Below are 19,203 nucleotides of genomic sequence, written 5' to 3'. Positions count from 1 at the left end.
TTAAATCTGAAAGAAAAACGGAGTAAATATGTATTGTAGTGTAAATGCTCCCAAAGATGATTTTTTTTTTTTATGGACAGAGCAAGCTGAGACTGACAGACCAGAGAAAAGAATATAGCCCTGACTGTATCTATGACTGTACATGTACATATGTATACATGTATAATACATGTGACTGCTCATATTTTTTGTAGCTGGGCTTACAGTTCAAAGGAACTTAGCTGGCTTATAAAATAAATCTTTTTCCTGGCTTCACTAATATTGTCTTTTGTGAGAGGCGAGTCTACAGGCTAAATAAGAATTCTTTATGTACAGATGAAATGCTGAATTATCCTTAGTTACCAAACCTGCATTGAGACAGCAGCTTTCGCAATAGATATTTTTACTTTTTAGGATAATTTTGAAAAAATCAAGGGTTTTAATCTAGAAGTAAAGAAAGGCGCTGATCACAGGCCTGGTTCTTTTGCCCCTCTATGTATTTTTACATCTAACTTTTCCCTTCTGAGTCACTGTCTCCTGTAGCTGCCGTGGATTCCAGGAGACAGTGCTGGTTGATAAGCATCTATTTGACAAGGATTGAGGATCATTGAGCCTTGCAGGACAGAGTAGCCCCCAAAGAGGATGATTCTAATGATGGTAGGGCGTGCCCTGTAAGAAGAGTCAACATCTCACGGGAACCAAATTATTCCCTTCACTTAATCACAGGGATGGGACATTTCGAGACCCCCTTGCAAGACTCAGAGCTGAAGAGTCAACCTTAGCACACTGGGATCAAAACTGCTGCATTATTAGCGCCCTCACCTCCTACCTCAGCTCTCCCTGTGATCAGTACTCTAAAGATGTACCTGGGGCTCTTCCCAGTGTGCCTATGTTGGCTATATCATCTATCTCTTACCAGTACCCCTCTTTAAATGGTGGTGCTGGGATAGGCATCGAGCTTAGTCCATTGGGATTCCCAGGGTTGGTGCTTTTTTACCCCAAAACTCCAATAACAGAAAAGGAATTCAAAAGAAAAGTTTCCCAAGTTTTCAAAAACAATTCTTAATCTCATCTGACGTCTTTCCTCTACCCCTCCCCACCCTAAGTTGGAAATGTAATGTTTAGTCTCTATGTAATTTGCACTATGACATTTCTCTCTTCTCTTCTATGCTATAAGCTTTTTCTTCCTGTGGACATTGTCTTTAAAAATGTTCCTGTCTCCTCTTGGTAGGTTTTGCTTCCCCAATTTAAATACAAATGTGAGTATATATTTTCCAGAAGTGGTGATTATCTTTCTGAGAATACAAGCCAAGAGCATTTCAGCTTTCTGGACTCTAGTTACATAATGCAATAAAAGTGCTCCAAAATCCATATCTTAACTACCCATCGTTCTTTGAATTTTCAGTTTTCTTTCACTTAGTATCCTCCTTCCTGTGAGTTCTTTGGCTTTTCTGCTGAGCACATTCATAGCAGCCATAGATTTTAGCTAAATATAAAACTTAATGAACTGACAATTGGGAAGATACTTGAAATCACAGGGGTCTTCACATTTGGGGAGGCTGTATTCCATCCCGCCCACTTTGTCTTACATTGTTCTTTACTTGAGAGGCTGGATACCCATGCAGGAGGAAAAACAACTAAGGCACCTACAGGTACTCCATCTTCTGTTTTCTGCATAGCTAGTTCCCAAAGAACAGCTTTTCCCGGTGGTGGAGGAGGTAGACATTAGGTTTACATTTGAGTTTGAGTATTCCAAAACACCTCACCAGCACACAAAGTCCTCCTGGAAGAGAAAGGGACCTCAACCCAGAAGTATCCTCCTCCTGAGCTCAGATATGAATTAATCATCACCCAGAGTGTGAAGAGGCATGCTCATCAAGCACCAGAGAGATCAGAAACAAGTTCAGAACTTTCCCTGCCTGTGAGTGTTTGCTGTGGCTGGGTGGAGGGGCATTGAGAGAAGAGGATTTCCCGACCAAACTTTCAGGCCTGCAAGCTGGATGAATACATTTCTCACTCATTTACAAAACGACTCAAGGAAGGAGAGAGAAATGAGATTGTTGTTAGGAAGCAATATAATTTCCCGCTTATTTATCTGCATTTGAAATGATGCAAATAAGTAAAACACCTGTTGTTAAGTGCTTGGGGAAAGTTTGGTTGGCTGTTGGCTTTGCAGGCCATTGTGCCAGGAAAGGAGAGGTGTGGTAAGCTGCTGGCAGAAGACTACCAGGTAAGCCTAGTCTGTAGGACTTGTCCACTTTCTTGTCCTCCTGGCATGCCGACCCTCCTGCTTAAAACAGCTAAGTCTGCTCCTGAGATTCCTTAGAATCTCAACCTCTGAGGGACCTCTGAAGGTCAAACGTAGACTGAGAAGTTTCTTACATAGATCTTGAGAGACTTTTCAGCGCTTAGACAGCACACTGAGCAACTCCTGGGAAGCAAAGGTCTCCCTCCCACCAAAACCTGTCTGTGTTCCCTTCACCCGTGAGGCCCTACTGTGAGCACCCTGAACAGCATGGAGTGGAGGCTGTTCTTCCTGCCTCTAAAATGCAGTCAGCTGTCAAGCTGCATGGAGACAGGAAGCAGCCAAGAGGGGGAAAATCAAGGGGAAGTCTGGATCTTCCAATATTTAAGTGTGCTTGTTGTAGTGGGTGGTCTAAGAACACTGGGTCTGCCCAAGAGATCAGTATTTGTTGGGCAAGGAATGTCTTTGTTACTGGAAATACGTTTGTTGAGGGGAGACCAGTAAGTATCTGGCAAACAGAACAAATGAGTGAGTTGGCTATTTTGCTAGGACCTGACTCACCCCAGTGTTCCAGTAAAGCAGAAATTGAAAACTTCACTTCAGCATGTGTGGCCAGCTAGAACATTATTGTGGATCCCCAGTCCCTTCCTAATCATCCATCAACCTTGTTGTTCGACTAAAACATTTTACACACATCTAGGCACACTTTGAAGACAGTGTGGAAGCAGAGGCATGATGAGGCCAGAAGAGCATGAAGAAGGTTAGAACTAGGATGTTGCCAAAAGAATTTTCAGAGATGAAAGAGAAGGTAAGTAAGGTCAATGCCCCAGAACAAGGGCACCTGATTTTCTAAGGCCTAGGAGTATTTCCACTTGGCCCCTGCTGGTACTGGGCCCAATCCCAAATAATATGCTACCTGTCACTTAGATATCTGACAGGTGAGTCATGGCCTGGGGTCAACATGGGCACCACTATCCCATGGAAGCATCTGGAAAGCACAAACAGAGAGGAGTTGGAGAAGAGCGGCCACAGCCCCACCAGGCAGCACCCAGACCATGTCCCTGGCTCCCTATAGGCATCAAGGGTGACTGGGGAAAGGTCCTGGAGCAGGTAGATGCCCTAGCTTTGTGGACCAGTCAGAGGGAAAAGGAAAGGATGAGGATGGAGAGGCCAGTAGAGTGGTGGGAGGAGACTGTGGAAGGGAGGGAGGGAGTACTTGAGGAGGAGGTGGGAGGGGCCATCCTGGAGATGAAGTGGAAGGTGAGAGCTGAGAAGGTGGTATGCCTGAAGCCAGAAGAAGACCTGCCTGCAGCGGCACATCCCTTCCAATCTGTTTGAACTCTGCCTGTGGGCATGCATTCTGAAAACACTGGCTTTCATCATGTTGGTTCTTGCGCAAATATGAAACAAAATAGCACATGGGGTGCTTTAAAAAAACACGAGCAAACATGTGAGTCGATCTTTCCAGGTGTGAGCAGAGTAAATGCTTATCTACAGGGTTTGCTGACCCTTGGTTAGAAGTTCAAGATGGGCTAATGGGACACACGGATTACTTTGTTGCACGTGTCTGTGAGTTGTTTCTGGCTAGACTATGTGGGTCAGCATCTCCAGCACTTGGTTTCAGGGGAGGCAGAGATTTGAATGGAATGCGCCTATCTGACCTGTTCGCCCTCAGAGGCTCAGGGCAGCTGCGTTTGCAAGCATGCTGATGGTGATCTGAGGCAGGATACCAAGGTTATTCTGTGTGTCCAGTGACAGAAAGACCGACAGCCTTCTATCTGAGCTGTCTGGACTTTCGCAACAAATCTCTTTCTCTTCTGGCCGTAACACTTTCTTTTATTCTTACATTAAATCTGTATAACCTGTCTGCATCTTGTGAGTTTTTTTTTTTTTGACAATCTAACTAAAACCAATTAATGCATAATTAGGATAGAGAAAATAAAATACTTCTCATCTCATTGGGTTTAAATATTTAGAATAAAAAAAAAATGTGTGCTGGCAATATGGGTCATGTGTTAAAAGCACCTGCTGGAGAAACCTGATGGCCCAAGTGCCATGCCTAAAACCCACTGGGGAAGCGGTGAGCCAGCTCCTGAAAGATATCCTCTGCTCTCCACAAGTGCACCACGGTACTGTGGGCCTGCACTCACACATACAACACACACACACACACACACACACACACACACAACACACACACATACAACACACACACACACACTCACACATACAACACACACACATACACACACACACCACACACATACACACACACACACACACATACAACACACACATACAGCACACACACACACACAACACACACACACACACACAACACACACACACACACACACAACACACACACACACAACACACACACACACAACACACACACACACACACAACACACACACACACAACACACACACACACAACACACACACACACACAACACACACACACACAACACACACATACAACACACACATACAGCACACACACACACACACATACAACACACACACACAACACACACACATACAACACACACATACAGCACACACACACAAATAGTAATTAAAATAAAAAAAATTAAAGAATGAAAACACTATAATTTTCTCACAAATATTTAAAAATTTAATCTAACTCCACATTAAGCTATCAGGGAGTCAGAGAGGGTAACTGAGAGCCAAGTGAAACTCAGAGAGACCAAGAAGGGAGACAGTGTAAGGAGAAATGAAGGGGAGAGAGGAAATTACACGGAAAAAGTGCTGGAGAGAAGTGGGAAGGGAGGGAAGAAAGATGGGGCTGTGGGAAATTTTCATGATGGATAAAGAAAAGAGACCATGCTCGCCAGGGTGACTAAAGGAAAGAGGACATTTTCCCAGATCCCAAAGGCACAGTTTTAACGAGTTGACTTTGTTTTATGCCCAGAAACCAGACATTCATTTGCGAAGTCGGTTTTAGATTTTCGTTGCACCTCTAAAATACGAGCTGCATGGCCATCCATGTTCTCTGATATTTTATTAAAAGGCTCATCTTTAAATGTTCAGAGATGCTTTGGAACAGAAAAAGAAAAAGGCTCTAATAGTCCATATGGAGCAAAAAATTTTCTGGGTTGCTGAGGCTATGTCTAAAATACTAACTTAGGGAAAGAATAAAATCAAACTGAATGTGACTGTGGTCTCTGTGCCGAGGCTGTCTGTTACTTAAGATGGATCCTTCAGCGCCTTTTCCTCCTTTCCCCCTTTTAACGAGTTGGTGAATCCTCGTTGTCAACTTGGAAGGACTCAGAACCTCATAGAAAACATACCTTGGCTGTATCTAGGAGGATATTTCCAAAGAGGTTTAATTGAAGAAGGAAGACATGTCCTGAATGTGGATGACACTATATGGACTAAGGTCCAGATTGAATAAAAAGAGTGAATGGAGCTGAGCTCACATCTATAATCCCTACACTCTGGAGGTGGAGGCAGGAGGATGGCCAGTTTAAGATCATCCTTGGCTATATAGTAGTAGGGTTGAGGCCAGCTTGGCTTATTTGAGACCCAAGAGAGATGGGGAAGGGGGACAAACTGAGTCCCAACATTCATCTTTCTCACTGTGGACACAGTGTGGCCAGCCACATCCCACTCCTGCAGCCAGGGTTCTCTGTGAAAATGACTGTATCCCCCTCTGAAATGAGGGTACAGTCCTCTTTTAAGCTCCTTCTGTCAGGTATTTTATTTAGAGTAACGAGAAAATGGCTAACACCAGCAGAGCAGAGTACAGACAAAAGGAGAGGAAGACGGTGACTCCTAGTCTTCCTGATGAGCAGGTGTTCTAGCTCAACCTTCATGAAAGCGATGGAGACCTTGGTTTAAAAGGCCTCACATGGCTCACTCTTGCTGACTGATCAGCCAGTGATGATAGTGAGACCTGCTTTCTCAGTGAGCTATCTGTGGAACAAACAGAAGTCTAAACACCAGGCCTGAGGAAACTCAGGCTACACCATGGCCCTGAAATACTCTTTTGTTTTCTCTTGAAAAATTGCAACTTTCCTTCCCATACAGTTTCCCTACAAGGTGAAGCCCCACTTCCAGGGCTGTGTCTGTCTGTCTGGGCTGAAGGCTACATTCAACAGAGAAGATGATGACCACAGGAAGTGCCCAGACACTTGGAGCCAGAGCTATTTTGTGTCACAGAAAGAGGTTGTCACACCGATCTCTTAAAAACAAATACATGAATAAGCCACATGCATGAGACTTAAGAAAAATTGAGGAACGCATAAAGGTTCAAGCTTTGCAAAACTCAAACTAAATAAACACAAGAAATTGAAATCTGCAAAAGGTTACCAGAGTTCTGCTAAAGTCATGTTCATTTTATTTTGAGGGTTGTGGTATGTTTTCCATGGATCTCATTAATGTAGATCCTCTTCCTCTCTAGATACCATAGCCTTAAGCTGTGTTTGCTTCCCGAGTTTTGTGTTTGGTCATTTGCTTTAGACATTCTTTTTCTATATTCTATTAAAACAATAAGAGAGTGGAATGACAAGGACAGGACCCATGGTGATCACCAGATTAAAACGAAACCTACAAGCAGAAAGGAGACAGCGTGGCTTTTGAAAGCTCAAACTGCTCAATAAACTCTGGGGACTCCACACATGTCTCTTGCTTTACTCTCTTAGCCGCTGTGGACTATGGGATTGTTTGTCCAGGCATCCTGTACTTTAATGCAAAAATCTGCACATAGAGGGACCCCAAAATTTCGACTAAATCCACCTCTCTCAGCTGCAGGAGTGAGTCTGTAGGCTGTGTGGCAGCCTGATAAAGTCCTGTCCTCAGGAATACATAAGATCATGATATGCACAGGTTGAATATTCTCTGTGGACATCGATAGTATATCCAATTCTGAGAGGCATCACTGTTAGTGTAATGCTGGGTCTTGTTTGTGGTACAGAAAAGATACATTAGTCACAAGCTTTGTAGGTTTAACTAACAACACTAAATCACAGCTCCTAACGGACCGAGTCCCCAGCATAATCTCACACCGAGAGCTGCTAAACTCAGGCCTCCAGTAGATGGACACTGACTCAGTTCCTTTCTGGGGAATTAGGGGGTAGGGAATTAACATAATTGAACACCTGTGGCTACTTGGTGGCAGGCACTTTGCAAAGAGTCTCTCTTTTGATCATTCCATCACCGTTATGATGTTGGTATCATTCATTGCCCTCTTCCATGTAAGAAAGATAAAGAAGGTTCCAGTTTTTCAAGTTAATAGATGGAGAAGTCCAATCCAATTCCACCAGTTTCTACATGTCCTAGTTTTCCCTTTTTTTTTTTTTATCTCATTTTGTTTCCTGGAATTGATCACAGATACATGAAGGCACAAGCAGAGGAAGAGATGGGTAAAACCAAGTGAAACTAATAAGTGAGTAGGGAAAAACATGCCTGAGATACCTACTGTGTGCCACAGACTCTGGAACTGTATATAAATTGAAATCTCCTAAGAATCTTATGAAACATTTATTAGCCCAAAGTTTCAGAGATTACCCCTCTGAGGCTCATAGTGGTTAACTACTTGATGTGGCTATATAACTAGTTAATAGTTGGATCATACTTCAAGTATGTGTGCTCTCTGACCAAGGTGCTTTCTTCTCACTACCCCAACCTCCCTGGGTGTATCCCTGCATGCACTCCAGCTCAGTTCCTTGTGAGTTACTCAGCCAAATGTGCAGGGCTTCCTGGCTTTCATGTCTCATGTATAAAATAACAGCTGCTCTACTGGAGAGGATGGTTGAAAGCAAAACAAAATGAGTATGTTAAGATGCTCCGGAGAGTTAGCGAGTTATCGAAGACACATATCTAAGAATATTAGAGTGAAGGATTCATAAGGTTGTCAAGATTTTTCAAGCATCTCCAGGCCAGCCATGGTTACATGGAAGTGGAGAGAGATGAATATTCACTGATTTCTCAGGGAATGATGCATGTCCCTTTGTTTCCCCAGTCAGCATGTAGGCATGCATGGGTACCGAAGAGGAAATTTTATGACTTGTGGAATGGAAAGCCAAGTTCTCCTTTTTTTTAAAATAAATTTTCAGCTGGGATTCTTGGATCTGATTTTATTGTTTTATATCTGCACTGAGGTCATCTGAATCAGAAACAATGGCACCGAGATTCTGCAAGAAGTTCTAAGAAGAAGAAGAGCATACATCCATTGAAAGCAGTATTGTTGGATTATCTGTTGTATTTAAACCACTAAAATGAATGAAGTGTACTGATGCACTTGAGACTTAATCGGAACAGAAGATAAATGACTAAATCTGTCTTTATTATGTTAAAAATTATAATAGGATCATCCAGAATCACCCCCACAGAATTTGAGCCATGATTTATGTGCAGCTATGGAATTAAATGACTGATATCCAGCAGGATCAAATAATCATAATATTTGTGGGGTGAGAAGCCGCTAAATATAGTTTGTGCATACCATATAACAGGAAATGCATGAGAATATTTATTTTACCTGGAATTTTGAGAAGCTTAAGTGAAATCACAGGCCACAAGACAGAGAATTAAAACAGGTAATGGTGTTGCAAGGGCGTGGTGGCACACAGTTTAATCCCAGTACTGGGGCTGAGGCAGTTCAAGGCCAGCCTGGTTTACAAAGTGAGTTCCAGAACAGCCAGGGTTACACAGAGAAGATGTGTATTGAAAAACCAAACCAAACTAAACAAAAAACAGGACTAGCAAGGATAACAGCAGTAAGATTTATTAACCACTTGCCACATACCACACACTCTTTTAAGAACTACTCATACATTAATTTCATTATTAAAACCATAACAAGCTGATATTATGATTGGATAGGCCACACACAGTCAGTCAGGAAGTGTGTTCAGATCCAATGACTGGAGGCTGAGAACTGTTCTGAAAGATGTGAACTCGGAGCATCCTGTTCTACTTTCCCTTTTCTCTTGCCCTTCCTCTTGTTGCCAGGGAAATAGCTGGGTTTGGGAGGAGGGCAGGAGGGTACCATTTCTCTTCCCTCACAGCAATGGGAACGCCAGCTCAAGAGAACAACAAATTCAGCGTAGCTGAGCAGAACTCTTTATTCTACCGGGATTCACAGTGCTTTCTGTCCCACTTTCCCTCAGTTTTTATCACACAGGCATTTCAACAATTGAAATACCCCCACAGCCCAGGAAAGTGAGACCTAAGGATGCAGCTCAGACCTTCTGAGAGCAGTAAGTCAAAGCAAGGATTTCTATTCTGTTTCCAGAATCATCCCAGCTTGCCTTCCTTCACAGCAGCAGTAAACTGGCTAAGGACCAAGGAATAAGGTCTTCTGAGGGAATGTTCCTGGCAACTCGGCCAGGCTTGGCATATAATATTATAGATGTTTAAAGGTAAAAGATGTGTAAATTTGATGTGACTCACCTCTCCTAAGACATCCTTAGTGGTGTTTTCCACAATCATGAGGATTTCTGGCTTAGCTTAAAGGTAAATAAAACATAGTTAGTGGCATTGGATTCTATTCTACTTGCCCATTTGTGTGTGTGTGTGTGTGTGTGTGTGTGTGTGTGTGTGTGTGTGTGTTATTTACATTTAGGTGTGTGTTTGTGGTTTATGAGATTCATTATTCATTTGCAACTACTTAATAAACACTGATGGGTTGCTCAGCAGTGTAGTAGATGTCCAAGAAACAAAGGTAGAGAAATTACATGCGTTGTCTTCAGAGAACTTGCATTGTCACAGTTAATACAGACAAATTAGAAGTTGCAATGCACTAATAACAGTATGGAGTGCATTCAAAGAAAAAGCATTCCTAACCCAGTCTTGGAGCAGAGGCTTTGGAAGGTGTGATGTGGTGCTAGGGATAATACAGTGAAAACGGGACTGTGGTGGGGTAGAGTAGGGGAGGGGTGGAGTGGGGAGAAACAAGGGAGATCCTAAACATCCAAAGGCCAAGGAAATGGATCAGTTACAGGACCTTGAAGGGAATCAGGAAAACACTTGATACTTGTTAGGCTTGCTTGGTGCTGACAAACATCAGGAGAAGGTTTTGTTGTCACATGAAATTGAAAGTGCCTCAAAGCCTTCACCTCCAGTGCTCTGCACTTGAAGCTGAGGATGGAAGGATGGTCTGAGATTCTCTGTCCCAAGTGGTTTAGGGGCCCGCTTTAGCATGGATATCTATTCACTGATGGCTGCTGCTCAGCATCCTCAGGACCTCCCTGATTCACTGAGAATATGAGCGAAGCTGGAAGGAGATAATATAACAGATGGAAGTCTGTGGGTAAATACCTGGGCTTCCTTGCTCTTCCTTCGGGACATCAGATGTGTGTGCTTTTTTATTTTAATGGGATTCATTTAATATTTGTTTGTTTGTATATTTATGAATTGGTGTGTGTGTGTGTGTGTGTGTGTGTGTGTGTGTGTGTGTGTGTGTGATGTGTGTGAGTGCTAGCTCCTGAGTGCCATACCATGCCTATAAAAGATCAATGGACTACATTTGGGAGATTGAACCGCTCTTTCCACCTTGCATTCTGGGGCTCAAAAAAATGAAATACTGTTACTGGTGCATTGCAACTTCTAATTTATCTGAGTTTGTGTGCAAGCCCCTTTAACCACTGAACCCCTCACCAGTCCCTGATGTGTATTCTGTGCCGTAGTTCAGAGCTCTCGGGAAGACTGGCCTCTAAGCTTGGAGAAGCAGCTGGTTTGGCCATGTGCATTCATTATCTTCCACCCCCTCCTAGACTCACTTTCCCACCCCTGCTCTGTTTTCCAGGATGACCTCTCAGATAAATTATTATTATCAATATCTTTAGTGTCGCATATAATTTATTTGGGGGATACTTTTAAAGTTTCACTTTTTGACTGAAGAAATTTTTTTTTCATCCAATGTATTTTGGTCATGTTTCTCCTCCTTCAACTTCTCCCAGATCCTACCAACCGCACTCCACAGGTTTTTTTTTTTCCTTTCTCTCTCTTCAGAATATAATCAGATGGAAAAAGCAAATAACCAGAATTAAAAAAAAAAACCCACTTACATACATGGCCACAAAAGCACAAAATCAGAAGCTGTAATATACAAGCAAAAGATCAGTAAGACCAAAAAAAAAAAAAAAAAAAAAAAGCCCCAAAAAAAGCCTTCCAAGATACCACTGAGCTCATGTTGTCTTGGCATCTACTGCTGGACCTGGAGGACTGCCATTAAGTGCAGTTAATATAACCAGTGAGACTCCATTGGAGAACACGGATTTTCCCCTTGCAAACAGATGTCAGGGGCAGATGGCTTCTAGGCTAGGGGTGGGAGCCCCTGTCCACTTCCACCTCTCAGCACTGGGGCCCCATCTCAAATAAAATAATTTAAGTCACAGTCTTGTTTAAATGCCTCCTTCCCTCCAATCCAAACCAAGACACAGAAGCTGACTGACGAAACAGTATTTCTGAACTCTTACCAGAAACAAGTACAAGCAGAATGAAGGTCCTGCAAGAACTTAAAAGTCCCAGGAGAGTTGAGAGAGGCAGTCTACGAGCTTGAAAGGGTCAACTGTTCAGGTTCTGAGTAGGGGAGAGCAAGGAAAGCCTCAGGAGCGAGTTGGTGGGAAACGCACAGGTGCAGGCTGCCTCCGCTCCCTGCTCTGCAGAGTTAAAAACCAGGCAGTGACGGTTGGGAAGAAGAATTAAGTCGTGTAGTGCATGATGGATGGATGGATTGGTGACACATTCCATCCTTAAAATGTTTCATATTTTGTTTTGGCTGATTTAGTGTAGGTAAACCCTACTGGGCAAAAAGCAAATTTTATTTTTTTCTTTATTCATTTATTTAATTGACAGGGTTTCACTGGGCAGCGTGGACTCAAACGGGTAATCCTCCTGAATCAGTTGCCCAAACTTACAACCTAAATAAATACGCCTATCAGAGCTATAGTAAAATCTTAGGAGAACCTGCTTTGCAGCTAGTACCATGTCTATACACAGTATATTTACTAAAGAATTCCATTAAGCAATGCAAACTGAACATTGCAAAATAAACAGGCAGAGTTCCATATTTCTAATCACCATCCAAAAGTTTAAAGAAGAAGAGAGGAAAATGTCCAGACAGAGAGATGTAGAACCAGAGAAAATACTGAATGTGGGATGTAAGAGTATTCATGCCTTCCAGACCAACATGAGAAAGTTTGAGGGCAGCAAAGACATGCAGCCAGGCTTTACATGTTGACAAGGCGATTAGATCATGCTGCGGCACAAAGATCTCGCCTAACTTAAAATGCATATTTCTTCCCACATCCTGGATGCCTGCCTTCCTTGGCTTGCCAGTAGCAAGGCCAGATGAGTCAGTTTCTGTTTCTTCTAAGATAGTCACACCCTGGAAATGAACAAAGGGTGCTATTGGTACAGTAAAAGCTACTCACAGTCTGTTTTGGAGTCTTCATGGGACACCACTGTCTAGGCTTTATAGAGATCTGATGGCAGTGGATAATTATGATCTAGTCCATCCTCCCAGGAGACATGGGAGAGAAGGGAGGCATAGAAGGAAAGTAAGGAGGAGAGGGATGCGAAGGGGACAGGGAAGACAGCAAGGCACAAGAGAAAGCTATATACATGCAACTCCATTTTAAGTGAATCTTGCCTCAGCTATTTCTGTCTTTATAATTAACTTTGGGTTTTCTTCCACTGACTGTGTTTTCTGACCTCTAATTCAATGCAGCAAGTTTCTAAATAAAAATTAAAAAACCTTTTTATATTTTATTTTATTTTGCCTGCTCTGTCACTCAGAAAGCCGAGGAGCAAACTAGCAGCCCAGGCCCTTCTATTTTATGAAGTTTATTTTCTCTTTGTTTACCTCATTTTCAGAAACAGTTGATTGCCCATCCGAGTAGTTGCTCCCTCTTTTGCCCTCCTTCAGAATGCCTTTAAAAACTGCAGGTCATGCAAAAAAAAAAAAAAAAAAAAAAAAAAAAAAAACAAAAAAAAAAAACAAAAAAAAAAAACAAAAAAACAAAAAACAAAAAAAAAAAATCCAAAAAAAAAAAAAAACAAAAAAAACAAAAAAAGCCGGGTGGTGGTGGCGCACGCCTTTAATCCCAGCACTCGGGAGACAGAGCCAGGCGGATCTCTGTGAGTTCGAGGCCAGCCTGGACTACCAAGTGAGTCTCAAGAAAGGCGCAAAGCTACACAGAGAAACCCTGTCTCGAAAAACCAAAAAAAACAAAACAAAACAAAACAAAACAAAAAAAACTGCAGGTCATGGTCAAAAGAATAAAAAAAATCACCAAAGCCAGGGGCTTCTCTTGAGCAATATTTCCTTGCACCAGGAAGCCAAACAGAACGCTCACATTTTTCTCTTCAAATTGCACCCTGCAGAGTCTTTACATTCTGGATGAGGTTGTGGTGCATTTCACAGGTCAGTGTGATGAGGATCAGGTCAGAGAGCCAGCCCTGTGGGCGCCACTGTGGGAGGCCCCAGTGGACTTTCACCCCAGCGAGCCCTTGCAGGATGGCGTGGGGCCTCCTGCAGTTGCTCTGACTGTATCTATCAGCTGCTTTTTCTCATGGTGGCCTCATTGCACTTCGCACCAGAAAATAACTCAGATAATTAGACAGCCGAGCAATTAGACTTTGGCAGTTATAATTAAAGAGATCTCCAGTACCCCTAGGAAACATTACGCCTGCAAACAAGGTAGAGGCCACCAAGAAGCTGACCTGTATGCGGCTCTCTGGTAGCTTTATTCTATTAACTGAATAATTATTCTTTAGCCTTCCACCTTTGGTGCCACCCCCAACGAGAATGATAGGAATCAAGGAAAACAGAATTGCAGGAGTTACCCTTGTATGGCTGCTGTCCAGTGTAAAAGGGGGGGCTTCCTCATAAGGGAAGAGCACGGTCAGAGGCGTTGACAGAGGTGGCAGAGAGATCACTGAACAAACTCCTTACCGAAAACCTTGACTGTAGTGGAGGTCTTCCAGACTTCCAGAGGACTGACTCTCAGGTGGCAAGAGAATGTCATGCCATCATCTTGGATTTGGACTGGGGAGAGGTGGAGTCCCCAGTCTGTACCCAGCTCCACTCTGCCTTTAAATGATGTCGAATTGCTGATGTGGTCATCGTGAGTGTAGAGGACTTCCTGGACGCCATCTTTCTCCTGGAGAGAGAAACAGTACTCCGTTACAGAACAGAGAGTGTGTGAATGGGCCTCAACTGACTGTGTCTTCAACACTACTTGCTTGTTTAAATTCTGTGTATGTGTGCCTAGGTGTAGGTGCACATGAGTGCAGATGCTTGTGGGAGCCAGAAGAAGGCATCGAATCCACTGGAACTAGAGCTGTTATGAGATGCTCAGTGTGGGTATTGGGAGCTGAACTCAGTTCCTCTGCAAGAGGGACAAAGACTTTAACCACTGAGTCACCGCTTGAGCCTGACAAGTGCTATTTAAGTGTTAATAAAACAAGGATGATGAAGATTTGAAATGGGAGGAGATTGAGTGTATTACTAGAGAAAGTATTGTTATTCTTACAATTTAATAAAAATGACTCCTTTTCCTCCTAACATAAATAAAAACATGTTCTGAGCAGACCTAGACACTCACAGCCTTGCTTTCAGGGCAGGAGAGAGTGCTAATAGCAGACCCTCAAGGCTCATTTAGGAAGTTCTGAGATCTCACTGTTAAGATGTGCTGGGAACACTGTTTGGGTTCTGATGGTTACTTTTTTTTTTTTTTTTTTACATCAACTTCATAATTCCATGTATCTTGTCTTCCTAGAATTCCCTAAGAAAAGGCCTGATTTAACCCCTTTCAGAAGCAGGAATAGGATGAAGTAGAGACCATAGAGCAAGGAACTTAAGGAAGACGTATTTTCAGAGTCTGGCCCATGACGGGAAGGCCCCCGTGAAGAAGTGACCTCCTCAAATTTTGTCCTTGCCATAGCTCTTCATTGCACTCATGGTCCTAGTCCTTGGTCACTTCTATGGCCATATTAGCCTCAGAAGAACTCACCAAAAGTGGGGTCTAAATGTTGATTAATTGGCATTTGCTGGGAGAACTTGACTCCTCTCTTTCATGTCCTGTCTTGGGCTGATGAGGAAAAGTTCCTATTATTCTCTCCCTACCCGGGATTTCCATGGCAAGCCTTGTGGTCACAATGACTGTCAGTGTCCATGTGATGCCGACCAGCTTCCTAGGGAGGACAGGACTCTTGGGGAGCACAAGGCAGTCTGCAGGTTAAATTCCTTCTCTGTGTTCGTCTAACTCAATCTTCTCAATTAGCTGCTTGGAAACTGTTCACGGCACACGTTTCCCCTCAAGAGATTCACACTCAATCTGTCTGAGCCCAGGCCTAACCTGGGACAATTTTGATGTTCCTCAGGGGAGCTAAGGCTGATAATAGCTGCCTAACCATCAACTTTTCAGATGAATTATTATGCACAGGGGAAATGGGCGGAGCTAAAGGGAAGAAGGGTGAAGAGGAATACATTTGATAGGGGGACAGATTTAAAATAATGAATGCAACTCTCTGTGACTTGGAACCTCTTGTTTAAAAAGTTAGATTCGGGGTAGAAGTAGAATCTAGGTCAGTGAGTGAATTTGGCACAGGAAGACTTATTAGAGTAATTATATAGAGATTTCCAGATAATACTTAATAGCAGTTCTTATGTAAACCACAATTCTTTGGCTTAGTCTGGCTGAGATCTTTAACAGTGCCACATACAGATGGATCATAAGCTTTACCCCCAAAACAAGGTATGCACCTTTACAGCTTGGTAAATTAGTCTTGGGAACATGACCTTTAATATTTCTTTTGAAGATGAGCAAAGGGAGAATGTATTCCCAAGACGGGCCCAGGAGAGTCCTGAGTACCAGCAGAATGAAGCAGAAGGCATTCCATCAGCATCACAGACCTGAAGGCAATCGTTAAGGAATCTGGCTCCCCCTGCAGGACCTTCAGCACAAGGTACTTCTCCCAGCGTCTTGTATATAGGCTGGTTTTATAAAGATTTTGTAGTTTAAAACTTTCTTGGAGTGTCTTTAATGGGTGTGGCTTCTAACGTTACTAGGAGAAGCATTCTCCCAGCAAATTCTGATCATCTGGCTCTTCCAACCTCACAGCCCTCCCTTCTGCAATGTTCCCTGAGCCTAGGTGTGGCAGTGTAGATGTAGCCATTGGAACTGGGCTCCACAATGCTGCATTTTGATTGGTTGTGGTTTTATACAACGGTCTCTGTTTCAAAGTCCCCTTCTTCATGAGGCATAAGGACTACACTTCTGGGTATAAAGACAAATGGTTGCCTGCATCGGAGCTGAACAAGGACAACACCAACAGCCATAACCAAGTGGACAGAGGGAAGAACATGGTGCCTCAAACCTACACAAAGAACTACAGGAAATCAAGGAATCCCGAGAGTGAGAAAATGGTCTTTTCCAGGGAAGGATATACCAATTGGTTATCTAATACCAAGTGGTCAGCCCTGAAAACATACATATAGACATGTAACAACAATTAATGAGAAAGAAAGCCATGCATTTGAGAACAAGCAGGGAGGAGTGTGTGAGAGGGTTTAGGGGGAAGAAAAGGAAAAGAGAAGTTACATAATTATAATCTCAAAATTAAGAGAAAAAAAGAAAGTGTTCTTGGCCTACCAAGAGTCAATCATGAATCCTAAGGAAGTGCATGGGGCCCCTATCCCTCCCTGCTGAACTACTGACTGCTGATGGATTCTGATGGAAGAGTAGTAGCCATCTTTAATTGTATACCCACTGATGATCCAACTGTACTCCAAAGGAGCATTCCAAATCCATAGTCACACAGATGGCACTGGTTAAACGTAGTGGGTCACAAATTCAAACAGAAAGAGGTGAATGTGGGAAAGGATCTTGTGGAAGGAGAGGGGTGATGAGGTGGGAGGGAGATAGGAAGGGTCATTTGGGTGAAGGTGATTCTAATGCATTACATACATGTACAAAATCATCAAAGAACAAATTTAGTAAAAGTTATTTTAAAGTATTCTTGCTTGTTCACAATGTGGTTTTCTATTTGGGATAGTACCATCTGTCCTGTTGTTAAAGAGGGTAGACATAGGATGGAGACTGGTAAAAACTGCTTTGGTTTTTATTATATATCAGGGCATGGCTTACTGTGATGCTTTCACTGATAAAGATAGCATCCATCTATGTATACCAATGTATACAATGGTTGTTTTGTTTTGTTTGCTTTCCCTTGGCATTTGGCAGTGGCAGAGGGAGAGGGTAGCTTTGTTTAAAGATGGAATTCAGCTACTAAGTGTCCTGAAGCCTGTTTGTTACATGAGGAGATCGTGAGAGATTGTAGTCTCCAGTGGCAAGAACCTGCATGTGAATGGCTGCTGTCACAGAGTAAATGGGGAAGGAGTGGACAGAGCTCGTTCAGATAAGCTATCCAATACTTAGAGCTAGGAGAGGGGGAAATTCTGTAATTACGATCTGACTGCAACTGAAATGTTAAGTTCTCTTCATTAAATATTTTTTATTTTAAACTATTATTTCTTTTTTTGAGATTATAACTACATCACTTTCTCCTTCCTTTCCCTCCCTTCAAAGTCTCCCATACACTCCTCCTTAATACATATGTACAACCTACTCAGTCTACATAATGATACATGTATGTATATTTTCAGGCTGACTATTTGATAATAGATAACCAATCGCCTAATAGATAATCATTTGGTAATAGCTAACCTGTTTAATGCACACTATGTTCTAGGCACTGCAAAGCTTCTTCAAGCTTATCTTACACTCCTTACACAGTCTGGAATAAATTAAAGTTAACTTGCCCGTGGCCACACAGAAGAAGAAGGTACTCAAACCAAAGCATTTTAAAGCTAGGATGCTCAGAACCAAGGAAAATCATGCCTCGAGACCACACCTAGAGCAAATCTAAACTACTAGATAACTAAAAATAAAACTTTTAGGTGTATCTGAAATGAGAAATTCAAGATAAATTCTAGAAAGCAAGAAACCTTTATCAGGGCAGGATGCTGTTTGAAAAGGGCCTTATGTTATATCAATGCATTAGTGGTGACTAGCATCATAAGGTATATTTCAACTCCTATTTGGTATAAATGATCTCAGTTGACCTGCTCTGTAGGAAGACTGTCAGGGAACCACACACACATAGTGTCTTTATTTCTCTTTTTTTCTTTCTGTTATGCAGAAAAAAAATTATCCACCTTTCAAAATGTTAATAAATATTCAAAAAACTTTATGGGTTTACTTCTTACATAAAATGGACCCTTGTTATTTAATTAACTTATTTTACATCCTGACTAAAGGCTCCCCTCCCTCCTCTCCTTCCATTCCCTCCTTCCACCTCGCCCCTCAATCTACCACTCCTGGGTGTTCACTAAGAAAGGGGCAGGCCTTCCATGGGCACCAGCAAAGCATGATACATCAAGCTACCATAAGACCAAGCACCTCCTTGTATTTAGACTGGGCAAGGCAATCCAGCATGATAAATAGGTTCCCAAAGAACCAGCCAGGGCAGAGGGACAGCCCTGCTGTCATGGCCAGGAGTCCCACAAATAGATCAAGCTACACAACTGTCACATATATGCAGAGGGCCTAGGTCCCATGCAGGCTCCCTGGTTGTTGGTTCAGACGCTGTGAGTTCTCATGAGGCAGGCTAGCTGAGCTCGGTACAATGTCTGGCTGTGGGTCTCTGAATCTGCCTCCATCAGTCACTGGCTGAAGGGGTTGTCACCAATTCGATCATGGGGGATGTCTAGTTCAGGCTATGCATCCACCACTGCCAGAAGTCTTAATTGGGGACCCTTGTGTTTTAATGTGCAGTATACATTTAGCAACTATGCAGTCCCGACACTTAGTAGGTGGTTCGTAATACAAGTTCACTCCTTTCTTGTTCTTCCCACAAGCACTCTGTGATTTTTATGAACGTTTACTGTATACGCAGATAAACAGGAAATTTGGAGAATTATTGCTGTGGTTTAAATGGTTT

The 19,203-nt window shown here is 42.7% G+C and overlaps 2 protein-coding genes across 2 annotated transcripts in view; one reads left to right on the top strand and one right to left on the bottom strand.

Moving 5' to 3' along the window:
* Cd96 (CD96 molecule) overlaps positions 1-19,203 on the bottom strand; it is a 101,102-nt gene that overhangs the window by 39,791 nt on the left and 42,108 nt on the right. The window contains exons 5-6 of the mRNA XM_059277434.1: positions 14,153-14,360; positions 9,646-9,701 (exon numbers count right to left, since the gene is read on the bottom strand). Coding sequence (XP_059133417.1) covers positions 9,646-9,701; positions 14,153-14,360 — 264 coding nt within the window. The remainder of the gene's footprint in view (positions 1-9,645; positions 9,702-14,152; positions 14,361-19,203) is intronic.
* Zbed2 (zinc finger BED-type containing 2) lies at positions 3,046-3,562 on the top strand. Its single transcript, XM_059277435.1, is given in 3 exon segments — positions 3,046-3,169; positions 3,172-3,267; positions 3,270-3,562. Coding segments are annotated over 3 exon segments (513 nt in total).

Source organism: Peromyscus eremicus, chromosome 12 (genome assembly GCF_949786415.1).
Source record: "Peromyscus eremicus chromosome 12, PerEre_H2_v1, whole genome shotgun sequence".
Taxonomy (NCBI): Eukaryota; Metazoa; Chordata; class Mammalia; order Rodentia; family Cricetidae; genus Peromyscus; species Peromyscus eremicus.
This window is presented reverse-complemented; position numbering and strand designations above follow the sequence as displayed.